Below are 23,143 nucleotides of genomic sequence, written 5' to 3' on the forward strand. Positions count from 1 at the left end.
CATTCAGATAAGATTTTGACGAAAATAAAAATTCACTTCTCTTCTTCCTCTGCACTTTTTATGGCTCATACTGTATTATTTGTTTTGAGAATCAGAATCTGTTAATCTCATGACAACAGTACTGATTCATTTACATTCTGTGTTAAATTAAGTACTTGTTCCTAAAATGTTCAATTTTTGGAAATATTTTAGCTGCATTTTTAAAAGCATGCATAATGCTTCTGTGTGCTTGCTTGAAGTAATTATTCAAAACAATTCCGTTTGTTTCCATGGTAACTCTGTTTCATCCGTTTCAACTAGTTCCCTAGGTATGCTGAAATTGTTCACCTGACTTTGCCTGATGGCACAAAAAGGAGTGGTCAAGTCCTTGAGGTGATCGGTAGCAAGGCAGTTGTTCAGGTGAGACACCCGTTCACCACCATGTGTTTTGAGTTGTCTTTTGTCCAATCAAACCATCAATGTTAGGTTTTCTTTAACACATGCAGTTTAGTTACATTTATTAATTTATTTGAGCTATTGCCACAGTTCGGTTGCTGTATTAATGATTTAACTTCGGCTGCCCCAGTCACGGTAGGTGGTCATTAGAGGGTGACACAAGTTATATTTCAGTCCCGTCTCACCCCACTCCCACAGAATACATCTCATCCTCTCCTGGACCATAGGAAAATACATAAATAATCAAGCAATCAATCCTGTCACGTCCTGGTAAAAATGACTCCCATTGCGTCCTGCTCCCATTCAGCATGACTCCCACTCCTGTACTGCTCCCATCGCAGAGGTCATCTACATACAAAAAACAAAAATTGCAATTAACCCATTTATTGAACAGCTACTTACTGCTGACTGCTTATTAATAAATCCCTGTGAATTGAATGTATACAGTCGAACCGAGTTGTTTAAATGGCTTTCAAAAGCTGTTCCACCCCAAATGTGAATGCGTGCGTGTGAGTGCCCTGCCTTGCACAGTAGCGAGCAAGACGACCGACGGCAGGAGAGCTAGACAGGCTGCGCGGCTTAATGTTGATGGCGTATGTAAACAAATATGCATTTAAATCACCATTTATCAAGTTTGAAAAAACAATCGTATTTTTTCCCATTGAGCGATAAGTCACCATAGTAATTATCATGACAGTCCTACCTACTGAGTAATCCCGCTCCTGTCTGCTCTTGTGAACTTTTTATCCTTTAGCGTCTCATTCCTGTGATTAAATGTAAAGGTGACTCCCATCACGGGGGAATCCCACGGGATTCCCATGACCGGCGGTATTCCCGAAAAATTGTCAGCGTCTCGTGTTCATTTGGTCGTCTATAATTGATTCTAGCGTTGTCATTGTCAACTCCCGTGTATCGTTTGGTGTTCAACTTCAAGTCAAACTTCAGTGGAGTGGACAAGCAAAAACATGCTTTGTTTAAATTCCTATGCAGTGCTTCTAAGGCCAAACCATAAGTCATCTTTTAATTTTACAACTTTTCTCATATGTTGATTGAGATCCAAATTGTATGACATCAGGACCGTTGAACTACAGTTTAGGTTTGTTCGGCCAACTTTTCGCACCACTGTATATTTTTCTTAAACGTGTATTGGTTAACTAACCCAGCACCCGGCTTTTAAAAGCAAATCATCCGCCTCACCCCAACCCTCCTTAAAAAAAAACATTACTTTTATATGGGGACTTATTTTAATCAGAGGAGCTTTTCTCGAAGGTCATTTCTCATACAGCTTAGGTGGTGAAACACCACTGTACACATTGATTTCCTTTGAAACTATTCTCTCACCTATTTCAGGTGTTTGTTTTTTTTAAAGACTATTTTAATGACTGGACAGACGTGTGCATAAATCAGGAAACAAACAAACAAAAAAAAAAACATTTTGAACCTTCAGTTAAAAGTCCAGTGAACAGTCCAACACCTGATTCAATTGTTCATGATCGTTTCAGGCTTCTACAGAGCTTACTGTTGAGCTGCAATATATGTTGGACAAGGTATCCTGATAATGTTTTATTTTGCGTTTGCTCAGGTGTTTGAGGGAACATCAGGCATTGACGCCAAGAAGACAGCCTGCGAGTTTACTGGCGATATCCTGCGTACACCAGTTTCTGAGGATATGCTTGGTATGAGGACCATGGTATAAATTTAGCCACACATCATTATGTTAGGTTGCCAATTCAGTTCGTCTGCTGTCATACAATAAACCAGGGGGCCCAACACATTTTCAGCATGTGAGATCCTTATAAAATGACAGAGTCCAAATGATTTTCTGACTTAATTCATGTCGAAATATACTTAGAATTAGGGCTGGGCAATATGACTGAAACGTTATCATGATAAGTATTTCCTATTGTTCCTTGTCGATATGTATTGATTTTTTTTTGGGGGGGGGGCGAATTAAGGTAATTTTATTTGAATATATAATCCTTAACCTTTAATAAGAGGTCAGCATAACTATGAAAACCATCAACAATAAGTATTTCATATCAGTCAATGTTGACAATTAGATTTTTTCTTAAACCCATTTAAAATTGGGGAAAATGTTTTAGGTACTTTGTAATGTTGTGTAATGAAATGTGCTCAGACAGGAGCACACTCTAAATGCATATTTGTGGAAGACGCTGCACCAAAGCAGTATTGTTGTTGTTTTTTTTTTTTTTTTAAACCTTCATTCAATTTTCAAACAACGTAAGTGTCGTGAATTAAAACTTTAGGACTACTTTATCGCCACACTTTGTTGGTTTAGCTCCTTCATCTTTTTTGGTTAAGCTACTTCTTTTTCATGTTTGGAGGTGAGTATGTACTGTCGACAACACATACAATGCCGAAGTCGGGGTTTGCGTTCTGACTTTTTATCAAACATTTGATCAAAAGCGTTTTGTATTGGTATCGATTACGTGTCTCTCACGATACATATTGATATTGAATTATTGCCCTTGGCTAGGCGGGAGTCTCGAATGCATTTTTATCAATGGCATAAAACTGGGAGGGCTGTCACTGATTGAATTAATGCAACGAGAGTCACCAGCACTCCCTTCGTGTGCTGGTCGCACACCATCTAATTAATAGGCACCCCTGCTTCAAATGGTTGTTGATAGCAATTTAATATTCTTATTCCTAGTGTATTTCACATCTACTTATAAAACTGTTGCAAAATAACAAAGTTTTAAGTCTTTTCTCTTATTATCCATGCTGCTCTAGTCTCAATAAATGTGATTATCTCACAATTATACAAGGTAACACATTTGAATTGCAGTTAAGAAAAAAAGAAAAAGTAAGCCTACTTTTGTTTTTCAAGTATCATTAATCATGTCCATCAAGTCAGAATTTCTATGCTTGTTACTACTCGTTCACTCATAAGAGCCACTCTCAACTGTTTAGTGTCTAACGTGAAATTAGAATATTCCTTCTATGCCAATAAATGAGTTAGTTGATCCAACAGTCTCAATTTTCTATTAGCTGAAAAGAAAATCCCTTCTCTTTCAGGGCGGGTGTTCAACGGCTCAGGCAAACCAATCGACCGTGGACCTAGTGTTCTGGCTGAAGACTATTTGGACATTATGGGTACCTACTCTTTTTATCATGTGTATTTTATTCTTTCCGACGGCCTCAACGCAATGTTCAAACAGGTAGACAGGCAAGCTGACATGCGTGCAATAGACGCGAGTGTTAGGAACACGTTCAAGTGGTCATGGCTTGAGGAAAAGGACTTGAACGGAGATTTTTTTGTCCGACTACATTAGAAAGGTCGACAAATCTGGTAAGTCAGTTAAAATCATATATATATAAAACGTGATATATATCTCAAAATATTAAAGGCAACTCATTATACTATTAGTATTACTAGATCTATATCTATCTCAGATAGTGAGCAATCTGGTCGAGTGTATCAGTACAACGCGACGTAACAAGTTTGAGACTTGAACGTTAATAGTAATTACTAGAGATGAATTTCTTAAAAAAAATCAAAACATGTTTAAATCGCAGAACTAATATAAGTGATTCACTATTTAAGTATTACTTTCCATTCTTATCAGGAGTAAGAAATAAAAAAGTAGAAATTTTACTTTCAATTTTTGTCAGAATTTTGTTCACGGATATCGCCAGAATGCACCACAGCCATCCATTTTTTGAAACATTTTCCAAGGGGGCATACCCCCAGCCCCCCGAGCAAGAATTCGCACCTTTGGTGCTCGCATTTGTAATTTCAGGAAAGTCCACTTTCATCTCCTCATATGGTGTTATCACTTTGCACCGTACTAAACTGTGGATACTGTCTGCACCATGTGACCAAGCGTGCCTCTGTTATATAGCAACTTAAAGCAAAACTGTGTTTACTGTCCAGGTCAGCCTATCAACCCTCAGTGCCGCATCTACCCTGAAGAAATGATCCAGACTGGCATCTCTGCTATTGATGGCATGAACAGTATTGCCAGAGGACAGAAGATCCCCATTTTCTCTGCCGCTGGGTTACCCCACAATGAAGTGAGACCACATGTACACTTGTAGTCTGTTTATTAGTCTTCCCTTAAAACCCTCAGTCATTGTGTTACAAAGGAAGAAATAATTATTTCCCGCCCCTGCACTCTCCACCATGACTATAAATCTCCACAATTTGAGGACTGCTTTAAAGAAAGAAAACACCACAATGTTCAAATTTGAACCTGACAAAAATAATTCCAATTACAATTTCCGAGAAATTAAGTAATGCAAATCAGGTGTTGTTGTGGCCCAAATAAATTATTTCAAACAAAGTCTTTGAACTCGCGTGGGCAAAACGTACGGTACAACTGAATAATTTCAAATAGGAATGGGTACCACATTTGAACTGGTTCTTTTCCGATGCTCATTACCTGGAAATCGATCCCTGTACTCAGCAGGACCTAGTTTTGGTACGTTTCTTCTTTTGTCTGTGGAAATAAATGTTATTATTTTTTTATTTAACAATAAAGTAAACAATAAAACTAAATTAATACACCTGTATAAAATTTCCATGGTAATTGGGAGGAATCTTTCAGAAGAAAACTAATTATGGTGGGAAAAGGCGCAGAATGAGAACATAAAAGGATAAAAATACACAAACTATACAACAACTAAAATAGATGCTCTTTGCACAAGATGGTGAAAACTTTCTAAAAATATTGTACATGTGCCTATGCGCCTTCACGAGTCAAAACACTGCATTTTGATTCATATTGCCTTTGTGGAACATGAGTTGAGCAGCAAAATCCACCTCATCTGAAAATTACCTCGGAGTTTCTGAAGGCTCGGGTAACGAACAATCGCGGTTCACCTGTTCCCTGAAACTGAGCTATGATTGGTCATTACCTGATCTCTGAGCAACTGTAATGTCATTTTCAGTCAACAGCAAGTGGCAAAATGGCCATCCCCTGTGATGGACAACAAGGGTGGGTTTTACTGCTTCATCATATTCCACAAATGTATTGTTGAATGTTGAGAAAATATTGGGGTTGATTTTTACTTAAAACTTTTACACTAGTAATTTGCACTCAGTGATTGTTTTCTGAATGAATAAGCTGTGAGGAGAGGAGTTTGTCATAATTCGCGTCTGCATTTGAGCTGGCCAAGTTGGAAGAAAAAAAATGAAAAGAAAAAGTAAAAGAGAGGAAAACGGAAAAAAGGTGGTTTTGCGTCACACTTAGGACTGGTGGGTGCGGTGCATTTGATTGTTGAAATCTCCAGCCTTCTTCGAAGGTGCACTAGAGAGAGTTCTGTGTGCCTGGTTTGGCCGACAAGTTTCTTGGGTTGGCAGCAGAGCACGAGTGTAGTCTATGCTGATCTGACCAGATTTCAGGATGGTTTTGTCCATGCGAGGCAAACACACAAGGCCAGAGAACACTGGGCGCACCAGCAAAGAGGGAGAAAAAAAATTCTTGAAAGAAAGGCACATGGCGGCTTGGGAAAAAGGGGAACCCAAAGCGAGGGCCCAGCCGCGTGCACATGGCCAAAAGATGCCTGTCATCTGCCCAACGGAAAAAAACAGCAATCGAGAGAGACAAAAGAGGAAGCAGGAACAAAAGAGAAGAAGGAAAGAGGAAATGGCTTCGACTTTTATAGGCTGTGAGTTCAAACCAGGCCTCTTCCGCAGTCTCATGTGGGGCTAGGGAGGATTTGCCAAACTCATCAAATGATTAAAATTTGAAACACAAGTGAAGTTAATCATGGCTACATACTTGATTTATTGTAAAATTATACTTAGTGCATAATAAAGCTTTGAAAAAATAAATGTTCAATCAATCAAATAATACTGAAGAAAATAACACACTATAATTCAAAGCAGTAACTCCTTTCCTCCTTAATCTAGATAATGCCAGTTGAGGAACATGAGACATGGAACGCAACATCAAACATACTTTTGGTATCTTGTAACGTTATATTTTTCTCAAACTTGCATGCACATGAAAGTTTTTTAATGATCTGTTCACGAACGAAAAAAAAAATCAACTTTTGCTGTGCCCTCGAGAGTCACTTGACGGGAATGCGATCATCTTGAGATGGGGGGATGGTCTTCATCCTCCCTTAGACAGAAAACTTTGTTTTGAGCAAATAATCATTAACTTAGAATTTTATGGCTGCAAAACGTTAGGATAGGGTCGTGTTTACCACTGTGCGGCATCATTTCTTTTAGGAAAATTTAGTAAACGTTTGGGAACTGAGGACACCATTTGTAGGAAGTGGAATTCTCTCCCATTCCTCCTTTATATACAGCTTCAGCTGTTCAACTGTCTGGGGTTTCCGTTGTCGTATTCTACCCTTTATAAATAATCGTACATTTTCAATGGGAGGCAGGTCTGGACTGCAGGCAGCCCAATCTAGTACCCATACTCTTTTATTATCAAGCCGCGCTGTTGTAACACATGCAGGATGTGGTTTCGCATTGTCCTGCTGAAATAAACAGGCAGGTTTATGTCAAAGACATTGCTTCGATGGCAGCATATGTATCCCCAAAATCTGCATGTACCTTTCAGCGTTTATGGTGCCTTCACAGATGTGTACGCTAACATAGTTTTCTGAAGTGTTCCTGAGCTCATGTGGTGATTATCCTAAACGCATTTGTCCTTTTTTGATGCAGTGCAGGCTGAACCCTGCACCATCTTTGCTAGTGAATGAGCAATTCAGGGAATCTCCTTCATACCCAAGTATGGCACCCACCTATTCCCAGTTAGCCAGTTTTTGTTTTTATTTATGTTTAACACAGCGTACCAACTTCACTGGAATTGGGTTTGTATTATCCACAGCGATCCATAACTTTTTTTCATTTAAAGTAAAGCAGTAATTTTAGGGGACGGGAATAGAATAGAAACAAATATTTTGGTTGCCATTATTGCATTAAATACAGCTTTACAAAGATAGGATATTGGAAATGGAAGCAAGGTATTCAGTGGTATTTTTTGGGCAGTTTCTGGCTTAGTTTGCCACACATTCCACAGAGCCAGAATGTCCTTGGTCCTTGAGAATAACATGTATTATTTTATTTGAAGCTGCACCAATTAAGTGCAAAAATTGCTACAAACTTGATTGCTCACGAAAATAGATGTATTAGCCAGGTGCACCCAGGAATGTCTCTGCCAAAAATGACTGCAAAGTTAATTTAGCAAGTTCCGGGAAGGCTACATCCATACAGATTAATTAGGCACGCACAATGGGATTTTTCAAACCAGAGACAAATTGCGATGGATGAGTTTGCATATCATAGCAGTTGGCCCCAGGGCTAAATTATTGATGTTCTTCTATGTCACGTAAAACAAAACTTCTTCCAACCCTGCATTTTCTCACATCTGGATCATTTGATTTGAGCTTAACTGTGACATTTCGTGCTCCCGGAGTAGTTTTTCGGGTTTGTTGTCCCAAGTTTTATGTGCAGCGGGATGAGCAGATGCATCCAAATGAAACAAAACATGGCTTTATGTGGTTGCCAATCCACTCAAAATTCTCGGAGTGATTGATTTGTTATGCCCTTACTTTGTAAGATGTTTGTCACTTCCTGCTAAAACTTGATCCTCTTACGAATTTTCCATGGCGAAAACAGAGCTCCTCAAAGCACAAAACACGATTTTAAATCGGGTGCATCCCACCAGTTTTACCACGGTGCACAATTATTATTTTTTTACTAGGGAGCATGCAATGACGTTCCTGCTTTTTGGGATCTTAAAAAGATATTGCAATCTAAATAGATCACGCACAACACACCTGTCAACAGTGTACCGGATGTGTAACCTCAAACACACAATTTAGCACCTACCATTTGTTACTTTCCTGCCAGAAGGTGGCCACCGGCAGTAATAGACCAAAAGTATTTGTCAACCGCCAAAAGAAAGTCAACACGATTAGGAAACAGGAATTTGGTGCCAGTCGAATGCTCTAATATTAATTTATAGTAACATCTGAATATAAGTTGCAGAGCCAGCCAAAGTATGAATAAAGTGTAACTTAATAGTCTGAAAAATACAGTACTTCCATTCCAATGCATTTGGTATATCAGTACTATTCTGTTAATTTTTAAGGTATATAAAATAAAAAACCAAAGTATCAAAGGTAAATAAATCTGTAATAGCGAGAACACAATAGCATCAGTTTCTTTAATTATTATTGTGTTATAAGCACCAATGCAGCTGTCATCCCTAATATCATTAGCACTTGATAAGTGTCTGATCAAAAGGGCCCTACTGTAGAATCGGTCAAACAAACACGGCTTGTGTCGCCCTCATAATGATGACCCACTTGTCGTGCCATCTGGATGGTGTGAAAACCTGGCTGGTTATTTAATTAAGTACAGGTCACATAGGTCATTCATGTGGGGGGTTTGCTCTACATGGACCAGGTGCCTACTCCCAGGGTGCATTGAGGTGTCGGGCCGGATCAACACACATTAAGCGAAAAGCATGAAATTCCTCTTCACTCGTGCAACACTACTTCGACAAAGGAGTGGCAGGCTACTTACTCTTGACTTTCTACTCCAGTGGTCTCAAACACCACACCTGCCTTAAACGGCAATTGCACACAGAGTTCGTTCACGAGTGTGGAATTTGATTTCATAGGTTTCCAGGTCTTGAAAATGGGTGGGAATATTCATGTTTGCAAGACTCTTACTACAGATCTATTTGGTAAAACAAACAAAAAAAAACATAAAAAATAATTCGGATTGATCCGGTGTTTTTTTTTTTCCTCAAGGCGCTTGGAAATACTGGTACAATGTGTGTGTGAGAGTGCACAGTGTTATTACACGACTCTGATTGGCTTCGGAAATGACATCAGTGTACGTTATCAGCTGATAATGAACATCGCAAGTATCAGTAGTTCAAAAAAGTATGACTGTATTTTCTGGATTATAAATTGCTCCGAAATATAAATCGCACCAGCCATAAAATGTATAATAAAGAATAAAACCCCCCCAAATATAAGTCGCATTTTTGGCGGAAATTTATTTGATAAAATTCAACACCATGAACATACATGCCATCTTAAAAGCCAGTTTAAAATAAAAATGAAATAGAGAAGAACAGGCTGAATAAGTCTACGATATGCTAACGTTACGTGGCACGTAAACAACGAATTTAGAACGTGCCTGGTATGTTCACGTAACATTCAGTTATTCAGATAACTATGGCATAAAGAACTTGCTAACAAGTTGATCAAACCATCAGTGTCACTCCAAATCACATTATCCAATGAAATCTTCATCCTCAGTGTCAGTGTATACCAACTCCGCCAACTCTGGAGGTAGAAGTTGTGGCGCTTCCTCTTCTACGTCGTTATGTCAGACTCATCATCAATTTTTCAACACAGGCCTAGAACCCCTTCTTGTGGTTGAATGTGAAATTATATAATAATGTGTTCATAATTTTACTCATAAACTGCTCCATGTTATAAATTGCACCCCACCCGGCCAAACTATGAAAAAAACCCTGCGATTTATAGTGTGGAGAAATGCAGTATATCATTTCAAATTAATGCACAGGTCCATGTGAAGTACGCAGAGGACAAAAATTTACAAGTTTAAAACAATGAGTGATTTACTCATTCACATTATTTGGTGATCACAACACCTTTGATGACGGGGATGGTGCTGAAGAATTGAATGAAAAATTTAGCGGCAGAAACGGCACAGAGGGATAGCTGTAAGATTTATATCGACTTGCAGGTGAGGAGCATGCAATTAACGGAAAGGAAACAACCAAATAGGTGATTCAATCGTAGAAACACTTTCTACAAACTGAAGACTTGAGCGTTGATCTTTGGAATGATGCCCTGTGACAATGTTATGCCACCGTCCAGTCAACAAAGACTGCCAAGAGTACAGTATTACAGGCCTTGAGACCTTGCATCAATCATCACTTATAAATATAACGAATGTGTGATAATAAATGCAGATTTTAGCATCTTGTCCAAGGTTGTTATTTAACACTCTCAAACACGAAAATGTATTTGCTGGTCTACTGAAAAGCATTCACATTACATTAAGAAAGTTATGGGAATTGGAAGAATATTTCTTATTCAAGGACTCAGGTCTTTCGAGGGGGGAAAAATATTTTAGTAAAACTCAGAAATGTATGAAATGATGAATTGGTTTCATTTTTGTTAGCCAGTGATGTATGAGTGGGTTAATGCCCTTCGAGGTATACAGTTACCAGGGATTAATGGACTGCGCACACACCAGGGTTCTCGGCTGTGCGTCATTTCACACCTCCACGCCGTCTATTAGTTCCTGGTAGCTAATTGTACCCCTGGTTTGGCATTAACTCTGACGTTTGCAATTGTTTGACATGATGATATTAAGAATCAAAATAAAACACATCTACTTACTCATGTCACAAATTATGATTTTATACAGCTAAGTCTGGAAAATATGGTCCCTAATCATTTATTTTACATTCTAATCATATTTTTGTTTTATAGGGGGGTTTTCCCCCCCAAAGTTAGTCCATACATATTAGAGTACCTGTGACTTTGTACACAAGTTGTACACAAGTTGTAAGTTTTGATTTTTGGAAATAATTGTTAATGATTTGTGCGCTCTAAACCCATTTACTGTCTCTGTTAAGATTGCAGCCCAGATCTGTCGGCAAGCTGGCTTGGTGCAGAAATCCAAGGATGTGATGGACTACAGCTCGGAAAACTTTGCCATTGTGTTTGCAGCCATGGGGGTAAGCAGGGAAAGTCAAGCATCCAGCCGAGGTGTTTTTTCTGTCGTGCACATCTGTGATGCTAATCCACCTCTTAACCCTGAAATGACAGCCAGCCTCCTTTTTTCTCACCCTGCTTTTCAGTCTTTTATTCATCAGGTGATTTAACCTTTAAGTCGTTCTTGTTACTTCTGCACCTCTGAGCATATCCTCCTGCCATGTAGAGGTTACTAATTCAAGAGACCCTTAACACTGTCATCCTGGCAGTATCAAATTCTCTCCCCTTCAGCGTCCCCTCCTGCATAGCTTTTGTGACAGGTTTGACCTTTATCAAACTCCCAATTTGCTTCACTTGCTGAATACTTTCAACCCCCACTTGACTAAGTCACATCCTACTGGGATTATTTCAACAGGGGAGTTTGCAAATAACCTCAACAGAAATTGAAGAGGTTACAGTTACACATCTTTTGAGGTGGGGGAATCCAAAGAAATGCTTCCTTGACTGCAGAACGCCTTATTTTAATCTCATTCATCAGAGGTTTCCATGTTTCCTGAACTGTGACATGTCACATCTTTCCTGACCGAATGTCGTGCATGGATGAATTACAGTCTAAAACAAACTGCTGCTTCGACTTAATCCACCAACAAATGGCACTGCCTATCATTAAACAAATAATTGAATGCTTGACATGTGCCGCATAGTATAAGATCATGTAACCACCATAGTATGATTTGCTGATGTTAAATCCGGTATTATGAGACATTCTCTGAGCAGTTCGCTGTTTTTTATATTTTTATTTTTTGTAGAATTTGCAGCCCATTTACACAAATACATTTGTTTTTGTTGCATATTTCGCTTTGCTGTCAGTTGATGCTTTTCAAAAAAGGAGTAGGGATTTTATTTATTCATCAATTTAGAGCATTGGCTTCCAAATGATGGCTCAGGGGCCATTTGTTGCCCACCATTCACGTTTAAGCAGCCCGTAGAATCTCCTAAAAATACAAAAAAAAACCCCTCCAATGTTTTTACAAATTATAATTTTTTGGGGGGGGGGGCTCTTGAAAAGTGATGATTTTGGAGGTACGCGTCTTCCACCTGATGACAGCAATTTCAGTTATGGAGTGTCACCGACATAATGTTTCTACATCTCTCCCCCAGGTCAACATGGAAACTGCTCGTTTCTTCAAATCTGATTTTGAAGAAAATGGTTCAATGGATAATGTTTGCCTTTTCTTGAATCTGGCCAATGATCCCACGTAAGATTCACTCAGACCTGATTGGATTGGATTTCCTCTCGTCATATGACAGTTGTATTGTATTAATGGTTTGTACAATGAAACATAACATGGGCTCTTAAAGGTTTTTTTTTTTTCCTCTTTTCTGTGACCAATTAGGATTGAACGTATCATTACTCCTCGCCTGGCATTGACTACAGCAGAATATCTGGCCTACCAGTGTGAGAAACACGTCCTGGTCATCCTCACCGATATGAGTTCCTATGCTGAGGCTCTGAGAGAGGTAACAGAACGACACCACCTCACTAATACCGTATGCTGAATTTATTGTTTATGTTGCTGAATTTGTAATCTTAATTCATTGTTTGATATAGAGCCGTTAAAGACAGGGTGAAGCAAAAGTAATGCTGTATATCAGAGGGACAGCCCTGCCAAATGACAAAAAAAATAGATAAATATCATGAAGCATATTAAAATGAGGCATGAAAATCATGAAAAATCAAGCAGTTGTCTCTGTTCTCTTACTTAAGGCGTGTCCACTGAATGTGCTGAAATCATGCCCCATCCAAACGTTAACTGTCAATCAAAGTACCACTGCTGTAGGTAGCTCTTGTATGCTTGGACGATAAAAACGGTAAGAGAGCTTACATTATGTGGTACCATTTTAGCAGCCTCACCATCAAAATTGAATAACTTTACACTTCAATCCTAAAATAAGTGACTTGTTTTTTGTATTCTAAAATAAGTGACTTTTTCAGACCAAAATGACAAATCTTGATACAAAGTGTGAATCCGTTTCGGTGCTGCGGTCGAGAGAGATCGGAGAGCGAGAGAGTGAGAGCAAGAGAGAAGCAGGTTAAACGAGCAATGTTCAAATTTTTGTTTTCTGTCGTCGGAGAAGGAAGACCATCTCCCCTTCCATGCTCAAAGCAACCCCCATATTGTTCACCCATGAACAAACTCATGTCAGACAGGTGGGGCAATGTGATATTTTGTGTTTGGTCTGAGCATTGCACAAGTTCTTCTACAGTGGGGGAGCGGCACCTCATGCTCGACGCCCAAGTGCGTCACTCAGCTCTGTTTTACTAGGCCCGCAAAATCAGGAGAACAGAAATGGTGAAAAACTATTTTACGCAATATCTCCACCATTAACTACTACATCCAGTCTTTGCATATTCCAGTTTTCAATTGTCTTCAGACACGTATAGTAAAGCCGATCTATAATTTCACCTTACCTGGATTGTATTACCGGTATTTGGTGCGGTGTTCTCATTTGATGAAGAAATTGTTCAAACAGGCCAGTTGTTCTTACTCTTTTGTAGTGCAGCCCCCGCCTACTACTAGATTAAGCTGTGATCGATATGCTTTCAGCAACTGTCTCAAAACCCTAATTTTGGATTTGCAAAATAAACCAGGAAAACTGTTCACAGTTTACCAAGGTCAATAGGAACATATATGAGCTACAGAATGTGACTTTGTTGCGATACAAGTGTTAGCAATCAAATTCCCAAAAATGTGTTGTTCAGCAATGGAAAACCGGTCAAAGGATGTGGATGGGCCAGATGAGGCCAGCACGCCCTATTTTGCTGAGAGGTGCAATTACCACCAAACAGCAACCTCTGGGGTTCATTTGAGAACTCCAGCAAAATTGTTGTTCACTGCGGATTATTGAGCCCTTTACTTTTATTTATCTATTTTTTTAAACAGCAGATTTGGTACCACATGTTTGTGTGGAGGTCACATTGCACAGTTTGTATTAGTCACTATAAGATGCTTTATTTTGAGCTCTCAACGGTGATATTTGTATCTTTACTTTTGACTGTATTCGGTAAAAGGGCAACTAACATATTTCCAGCACTATAAAGCATATATAATCCGATGTGCCTAATATAAAAAGACTGTAATTCTCTTTATATTGCCCATTGAGTTGTTTCCCTGTCAGTGTTCCAATGGCATCTTGTCATGATTATTGTTATTATTAGGAATCCATTGTAACCTATAAGGGTTCTGCCCGACACCAATTGACAGGTGCACTTGCCAACACACACTCAAACGGACAACTACTTTATGAGCCCTGCGCAGCCATTATGAAACGAAGATAATACCAAAAGCATAGTTAACTACTGACTAAACGAAGCAAAAAGTAGACAAGCAAGACTTCTCAGGATATTTAGCCCCTTGTGGATGTGAGCCTGCAAGGTTTGTGTGCTTTCTTGTTGAATCACCGGCACCGACTTATGGTCCCAAGTAAGCTTAAACTCCATCTCCAAATACAACACCCTTCACTTCAAAACAAAAATGTGGAGTATTTTGTTCACCTGCGTGAACACATGGAGAAACAAGCAACGTGCATGAGAAAAACCGCAAAGGTAAACGAGAGAGCCCTGAAAGCAAGCTACCATGTCGCTGAACTTGTGGCTGAATAAAAAAAGTGGCAGAGCAATTTATACTTGCCGCCTGCAAAGCCATTGTAAATGAGATGTTCAGACCCACTATTGTAGCTTCTATTCTATGCTTCTTCGAATGCAGTGCGCCCTATAAATGAAAACAGTTTTAAAATAGGCCATTCATTGAAGGTGCACCTTATAATCCGAAGCGCCTTATAATGCAGAAAATACGGTACTCTTAATGCACTCACTCAGTGAGCAAAATTGGTGTGGCCCTGCTCTGGGCCAGACACTGCACGTACACTCGGCCCACATACCATGAATGACAGTCCTTTAGTGGGCCATATCTGGGATCCACAATGTGAGCCACCTAAGGCCCATATCTGAGCCAAATTGTATAACCATATCTGGCCCTACTTCCCCCGAGCTTCCTCTTACAATAATACTTAACACAGTCCCATTCCCACCCACCAACAATCAGCTCGGTACAAGTTTTCTTCTCTCACACTGTTTCACACCCTTTTGTTTGGCACAATAATGTTGTCCATTTCTCAAAACTGACGGGCAAGTATAGAAAGTGGATGGGAGAAAAAAATTGACGTGATTGTAAACAAACATTGTGTGTATTTCGTAGGCAGAAAATCATTTGCTGTCAATGAGCGACTGAAGTCAACCGGCTGAGGAACATTTCTTAAATTAAAGCTGCAAGTCTACACTACACTTACTGTTGCAGGGTCAAGTGATGCCAATTTTTTAAAGCACAGGCAAATAATCGGAGGGCATATGTTGCCATTCTGTTAGATGACCTCGTAAAAAAAAAAAGAACCCCCCCCCAAAAGACTTTATTTTATTTTTTTATTCCAAAGTCAAGTGAATTCAAAGCAAAGGGGAATGTAAATCCAAGCCATTTATTGCCGGAGTTACAGGTTGATGTTGGGGAATAGGGCTAAATACATGTGTCAATTGAAGACTCAACCTTTCCATGGCTGAATAGGAATCTGCTATTTTTCTCAAGGCCCTTTGTATGTGCTGAACTACATGTCCAGCAATTCGCCTCTTAGCTGTGTAGACGACACGGGTCAAGGTTGGGGTAATCACAAATGCAACATTAAAACCTGGAATTCTGCTACGAGTGTATTGAAAAGCAAACTGCACAACACAAAAGCATTATGATGGGGATACAAAAGGGTGAATAGCAAGGATCTGACTTTCCAAGAAGCAGCCAAAGAAAGAAAAGAGAAGGTTTAACAGAGAAAAAAAGCAAGATGTAGCAGGAGCTTGTAAAGCTCGGCTGTTGATAAAGGTCAGATGTTTCCAACTAAAAAGAGACACTTAATTTTCCCTATTTTATAGAGTTATTGTTCTACTAATATTTCACCTCTAAAATTAAGTTGAACATTTTAAGATGAGAAAATATGTTACTATTTTTGGTTACTTGAAATTTATGTTGGACATCCATGAGTGGATGCGTCATTCCACCCCGCTATTAACTGCCTCATACCAGCACGACAGCGTACACTTGCCAATTAATTCATCAAAGAATGGGGAAGGCAACGCAATACAGCGTTTTAAGACGGCAAAACAACTTGGGGTACTGCATGTTTTGTTTTTTCCATAGCAATTATGTTGTAGCAAAGAGCTGATGATTTTCTGTGGACAAATCAACAGAAAGTAATGTGTCCAATACTCTTAATTTTCATGCTCATCTTAACCATGATAATTCCAGCTACATGCTAATTCCATTAGCATCCGCTGGTAAAATTTCTTTGATTGATTTTGCTGCTGTTGTGGAGCAACGACGCACGGGGCAGTATGGTACTGGATCTGACGTCCGTATCAGACAGACAAATGGACGGTTTGTCTTTAAATTCCAAATAGGTCATTTGACAAGAGTAACTAAAAACAGGCAAACCTTTCTTAGTTCAATGCAACCTTCAGGTTATTCAGTAACTCAACCTGGAACCTTACTGGCGCTGCAGTCATCTTGAGAATTTCCCATTACATTTCATTTGGTCTTTCTGGCCTTGGGACTAAAATGTAGTGGTCTGAAATTGGAAAATTGTTTTCATGTGGCCTTCTTCCTTCCCACCTACCCTTTTATCCACACTGTAGGTGTCTGCTGCCAGAGAAGAGGTGCCTGGCCGCCGAGGCTTCCCCGGTTACATGTACACCGACTTGGCCACCATTTATGAACGTGCTGGGCGAGTTGAGGGCAGGAATGGCTCCATCACCCAGATCCCCATTCTCACAATGCCCAATGACGGTAAGAATCGCAGTCCTTCAACAAAGCTCGATATTCTTTATGGGCAATCTCACCGGGATATTGGTTCCTGTCCATTGATTGAAAATGTCAGACAATATGGAGGACCCCACCCCCATTTACAGCTATTATACGTTTCACTCTTCTGGGAATCATTTCTAGAAGGGTCTGGTGGAGTGTGTCTGCGGACATCTTTGGCCCTTCAGTTTTTTGGGTGAGGGTCACAATCATTTTCCCTAGAAAGTCGATGTCATGTGGGTTGCTCGTTTTGGGAATTGAACCAATGATCTGTCATCGCACAAAAAAAAAAAAAGGTAAGCATTAGAAATGGGCTTACAGGCTATCGCTAATGCCTGAAGTTACCATAGCAACCGCACCATGTAGTGCACACTCATACCCCATTACAGCATTACAAGTGGGGGAGTGTGTTAACCTTTACTTGAACACTGCTGGTTTCCTAGCGATTCTCAGGCGCTTGATTTGGAGTGAAGGTGGTAGAAATGGCTGCTAGAAAGGTGATTTATGCACTTTTATGTTCTAAATTTGGCTTTGTTGAAAAGCCAGCTCTGAACTGATTTTCGAACCCGTTTTTTAAGTCTTCATTTCACTATGAACGGGAAATTAACACAATAAAATGTCTAGCTTGTTCATTTATTCCATTGTTGAAACATAAATAAAGGATCTCTTCACCCCCCTTCCCGGTAGACATCACCCATCCGATTCCTGATCTGACGGGATACATCACTGAGGGTCAGGTGTATGTGGACAGGCAGCTGCACAACCGTCAGGTCGGTTGGCCAGATGCCCTGAAGTCAGTCTTTTTCAACTGTAATCAAATTTCTTTCATTCATCTTCCAAATATGCTTGTGTTTCAGATTTACCCACCCATCAATGTTTTGCCCTCTTTGTCCCGTCTGATGAAGTCAGCCATTGGAGAGGGTATGACCAGGAAGGACCACGCTGATGTCTCAAACCAGCTGGTAACACAAGTTCATTTGTACCGTATTTTTCGGATTATAGGTCGCTTTGCAGTACGGGTCGCACCAGCCATAAAATGCTAAATAAATAAGAAAAAGAAACATATACATTACAAGTTGCACTGGAGCATAAGTATAAATTTATTTGATCAAATCCAACACCAAAGACATGTCATCTTGAAAGGCAAATAAAAATACAAAAAGAAAAAATAAATGATGAAAATAATATGATAATATGCAAAGTAATGAAATCTTCATCCTCTGTGTCACTTTTAATAAACAACTCTGCTTACTCCGGAGGTAGAATATGCGGCGCTTCCTCTTCTACTTGGCTTATGTCAGACTTATTGACATATCGACACAGGCGGAGAGCGCCCGCTTACTGTTTAACGTGAAAATAGCCTGTGAAATGATATAATAATGTTTTAATAAGTATAAATCGCCCCACCTGTCAAACTATGACAAAAACTGTGACTTATTATAAGTAAAATACATTAGTCTAGTTTACAATAGTCTTTTTCTAAGTCTAGTTACATTTCAGGGAAGAGCAGCATCTTAAGGGGAAAAAAATACAGATACATATAGGGTTTTTTTTGGGTGTGCATTTCATTGCTAACTAAACCTTGCTTGACAGACAACTCTTGCTGTATTATACAGCTCAGTAATTTTGTTGCTTTTTCCTTGGTTCTTTCCAGTCCCGACAAATAGTTTCAAAAGATTTAAAGAGTGGGCTCAAGCTCTGAGTGAAAACACGAGAAGGAATTGACAGCATACTTGTTTTCTTTTCCTTCATAACAACATTTTAATCCTTTTTTCCCCAGTCTTTGATAACTTTGAACTCTTTTCATATCCTCGACCATTTTTAGTATGCCTGCTATGCTATCGGAAAGGATGTTCAGGCTATGAAGGCTGTTGTGGGAGAAGAAGCCCTCACTTCTGATGACCTGCTCTACCTTGAGTTTCTACAGAAATTTGAGAAGAACTTCATTGCCCAGGGTGAGTGGGTTCTGAACAAATGATGCCCCCACTTAATGTGTTCTGTTCATGCGTTAACAACCGTGGTAATACGGCAGTGAACGTTGAATTACTTGTATTTTTTTTCCTGACATACACCCGTATATTTTTTTAACATCTATAAAGTCTACAAAAACGTTCTTCTGAAAATGTCTTTGTGAATTACCTTCCGTTACGAATCCTGGTGTTATCCTGTATAGAAAACGTACATCTCCTTATTGCTCGAAAACATTTTCCACATGGACATCCATTTCTGTACATACACATACTAAGCAAATAACAATTTTCTGCAAAATTGAAACGGGATAAGAGCTTTGATGTTTGAACACTTTTTTCATGGAGACAGGGTTGGTTACTGAGAGACTCATCATACATTTTGTGTGACGAAAGCTCGGCAATACGACTGGAAAATGTATCACGATGTATTTGGTCAAAAAAGGTTGGGCATCCCTGCCTTAGGAGGCTAAAAGAATGAAAACATGTACACACACAATCACACCATCTTACCTGCCCCCCCCCTCCCCCCACCTATTTGACTCTTTTTAGGACACTTTTAGAATCACATGAACAAAGGCTATACAGTTTTAATGTGTGGCCTTTTGACATTTCTGTGTGACTCAGGCCCATACGACAACAGGACGGTGTACGAAACCTTGGACATCGGCTGGCAGCTGCTCCGAATCTTCCCTAAGGAAATGCTGAAGAGGATTCCTCAGAGCACGTTGGCCGAGTTTTATCCCAGGGAGTCTGCTGCTCGCCACTGAGGCGCCAAAAATGAATTTTGTGATTCTTTGTCATCTCATCTTCTTACAACCATCTTCCTCCCTCTATGATGCCAGCAGTCTTCTCCCTTCTACCTTGTGGCATGGCGATGAATGTTGTTGAGCACCCCTGATCCCAAAGCTTACTTCCTTGCCCCAAAGTCACCTTCCATGATACCCATGTCCCTAAAATACCCTTCTCTCGCACCACAAGATCACAGTAGTAAATTGATGTCTGTGTACTGTTAGTGTATCCTTCTGCAAAGTATGTGGTATATGAAAAGTATCTGTGGTTGTATTTATGACAAAGAAATGTGATCATATCGGTAAACCTTTAGTCAAGCCCATATTACATATGTTACTGCTGGATTCTCCACATTTTTTAAAACATTATGTACTGTCCAATGTCACAAAGCATTTCTCGGTGAAGAATGTTCCATATGTGATATAAGCTGAATGGTATCCTCAGCACTGATTCATCAATCAAATGAACACTCAAAGCCGTCAGTGTGAACCGTATTCATGAAAGGCAGGTGGTAGTCATGCTGTACTTCAACTCTCTTGGGCCCTCATACTAACTATATCGTGGATGTTTACATTGTTAGTGTTTTGTTGTTTGGTTTGTGTTCTAAACGTATACGTATATTGAACGTTCCTAGTAGTCAGAAAAATTATTTGTTGTGCAATCACAATGGGGGTTTTTTGAGTTGGTGAACAGAAATAAATTGAATTATGAGTACAATTTATCTCCATCCTTTGCTGATCTATGGAAACCTCCTCAGCAGATTCATGTCAGCCCTTTTTCCACATTGCTTTGTACTGTTTCCCCATTTTATCACCTCAATTCATTGGGAGTTGAAGCCAAACCTCGTTTGCATTTTATGGGACAAAATTCGCTTTTTTTTTAAACAGAAAATATTTTTGCCTCTGTGTTGAATATATCCTGCGTACTGCCAAAGAACCAATTTAAATGCATGCACACATGCAAGTCAAGCATCCGACAGAAAATAATTGGGTGTTTGGCTGTATATAGATTTCAGAGTGAATTTGAATGAAAGAAAAGTAAAGCACATGGAGGACAGAGGGTCAAGACTTGCATCTCAGTCCTTTCAGTTTCACTGACTGAATTTTCAGAATCCGTATGATTTGTGCGATACGGCCATATACGTAAGATTCACCACAAAATCCGTATAAACTATGGCTAAACCGTATGATTTACCCTGTGCAGCCAAAACTTAATGTTTGAGTTTCACTTTCTGAATTAAACGAAATGGAACATTTCTTCACAGTTAGTAGCTTGAGAAGCACACTTTAATCAATACGTTTTCTTAAATGGTGAACACTTGTTGCGTTAAACACTTGTATGTTGTGTCGCGTGCTTGCGCATGCGTGTTTGTGTGTGAGTGAAATACTGACGATACTTTGAACTGCGGCGCTCGTGCGTGGACTAGATTGTGCCACTGATTGAAAGTTACGTTCACTTACTGCTAGAAAAAAGACGTATGGCTTCCGAAGAGTTTGATAAAAAGAACACCATTGCCGAATTGACAAACCAAGGTAGGCGTGTCAAATAGTTTACGCTTTTGAAGAAAAAAAAACTTATTTTGTATAGCACCTCGCAAGGTCTCTTGCTTAAATCGTATCCTAACGTTGTTAACAAAAACTACTTCAGCCTATACATTTGTGTCCATTATATGATTATATGTGCGTACTGTGTGTTGCTTTTACATTCCTAAAAGGAGAACCGGCTTGAGGAGTTTTTCTGCAACATACTGTACTTTGGAATGAGAGTCCACCGTGTGACATTCAGTATGCGCTTGGCCTGTGAAAATAATCATTTACAAGCCTGAAACGCAATTACAGAGGCATTTGAACTTAACTACGAATACTTTTTTTTTTTTCAAATGAATTACAATGTGGTTGCTGTAAAGACTGTATTCAACACTAGTGCTGTGGTCGGGTCGGCCCCCGCTTACCTATTCAAAACGAATGCTGCGTTCGAGGAAGGTGGGAAGTCGGAATCTGCGATTTCCGACTATGTAAAGTACACGTGATCGCCCCTTCTTACTGGGCTGTCTGGGTTACGCTGTTAACAAACAAAACAAACCCACCCCAGTTCATCTATCTACTTAAATGTAACATCACTCAACAACGGCGACCCTTTGGAGAAATACCGTGAATGGCAAAACATATTTCTCAAATTATCAACATATATTTAGCAATATATATTATTACATTAATGTAGTAAATCAAAATAACGTAAAACAAACCCTTTTTTGTGCTGACTTCGTGAAGCTATGGTATGCTGTTATCTCCCTACATTACATTTGGTAAAATGCTTTGAAGATAAAATATTCATTTTTGTAAATACATTATGGAAAATTATGAAGAAAGGTTGAGGTCAAAATGGGTTGTGATGAACCCGAACAACAAACAATTTATCAGAATCAGCAAACTTTGTTTTTTACATTTACCTTGAAAATGTTGAGGTCGAAACTGGGACAACCTGAGTGGGTTCTCTCCAATTTTCCACCTTCCTCGAATGCAGCAATAAATTTCGGGGGAAACCATCAAATACAAGCCACCCTCCCGAACTAAGATGCAAATTTTTCAACATTGACAAACGGAACAGCACGCATATCGTGGCATTTCATCAATGTTCACAAATAGAATGGCCAGAAAGTTGACACACTATATATTTTATAAAGACAACAGTGCATTTTTTTCAATCATTTTCTATGAATGAAAAAATATATTCGAATAGTATTGCACCAACATGATGAAAATTACACTTCACCAAGGAGCACACATACTGCACTCTTGCCCTCACAGTACATGCTCAGACCAAAATAATATTCAAAAACTAATAAAGTACAAAACACGACAGAGGTCTGGATGGTTGCGTTATGCATCCCATAATGCCCTGTGCCAAATTCAAACAACATAATTTGGGATAGAAAACTTGGCGTTAATATGAGGAAACGCCACACTTTGGCAATGGTAGAGAGTCGTGTGCACTCGGGTGCCACAACAAGAAGGAGCAAACGAAAGCTACCAAAGGAAGAACCAATTAAATTGTCACGCCGGCGTTTGGGTGGAAGGGTTGCTGCAAGCGAGCGCGCCATTCGAAGCACACTTTCTACAGTGAGGCCGAGACGCCCTGCATTGGCATCCCCTCCTCGCCTGCCCTCAACTACGGAAGCAGGATGTCCCGTGAGCCTGTGGCGTGTATTCCGGTGAGCGCCGCGTTGCAATTTTTGAAAGTTGCAAGGACTCACCAGTGTAGTGCTCTCTATTTTAGGAAATGCAGGGTTTTATGATTCTTGAATATCTTCAGTGTTACTGACAAAATCCTGTCAGTACTCCAAAATCATCA

The 23,143-nt window shown here is 39.5% G+C and overlaps 2 protein-coding genes across 6 annotated transcripts in view; both read left to right on the forward strand.

The window, feature by feature from the left end:
• Window positions 1-20,509, forward strand: part of atp6v1ba (ATPase, H+ transporting, lysosomal, V1 subunit B, member a) — a 33,656-nt gene extending 13,147 nt beyond the window's left edge. The window contains exons 3-14 of the mRNA XM_086122387.1: window positions 301-399; window positions 2,018-2,111; window positions 3,475-3,552; window positions 4,334-4,473; window positions 11,052-11,153; window positions 12,292-12,389; window positions 12,528-12,651; window positions 16,868-17,018; window positions 17,721-17,803; window positions 17,891-17,995; window positions 18,859-18,988; window positions 19,628-20,509. Coding sequence (XP_085978513.1) covers window positions 301-399; window positions 2,018-2,111; window positions 3,475-3,552; window positions 4,334-4,473; window positions 11,052-11,153; window positions 12,292-12,389; window positions 12,528-12,651; window positions 16,868-17,018; window positions 17,721-17,803; window positions 17,891-17,995; window positions 18,859-18,988; window positions 19,628-19,770 — 1,347 coding nt within the window. The 3' untranslated portion in view covers window positions 19,771-20,509. The remainder of the gene's footprint in view (window positions 1-300; window positions 400-2,017; window positions 2,112-3,474; window positions 3,553-4,333; window positions 4,474-11,051; window positions 11,154-12,291; window positions 12,390-12,527; window positions 12,652-16,867; window positions 17,019-17,720; window positions 17,804-17,890; window positions 17,996-18,858; window positions 18,989-19,627) is intronic.
• Window positions 20,510-21,194: 685 nt separating this feature from the next.
• The window catches only part of shtn1 (shootin 1), a 35,174-nt gene continuing 33,225 nt past the window's right edge, over window positions 21,195-23,143 (forward strand). For 3 of the 5 annotated variants that reach the window (XM_086122757.1, XM_086122758.1, XM_086122761.1), the window contains exon 1: window positions 21,341-23,003. In XM_086122757.1, the coding sequence (XP_085978883.1) occupies window positions 22,974-23,003 (30 nt within the window). In that variant the 5' untranslated portion in view covers window positions 21,341-22,973. The other 2 variants (XM_086122759.1, XM_086122760.1) reach the window with 1 other exon arrangement.

Source organism: Hippocampus guttulatus, chromosome 10 (assembly GCF_054856545.1).
Source record: "Hippocampus guttulatus isolate MCC_2025c chromosome 10, RoL_Hgut_1.0, whole genome shotgun sequence".
Classification (NCBI taxonomy): Eukaryota; Metazoa; Chordata; class Actinopteri; order Syngnathiformes; family Syngnathidae; genus Hippocampus; species Hippocampus guttulatus.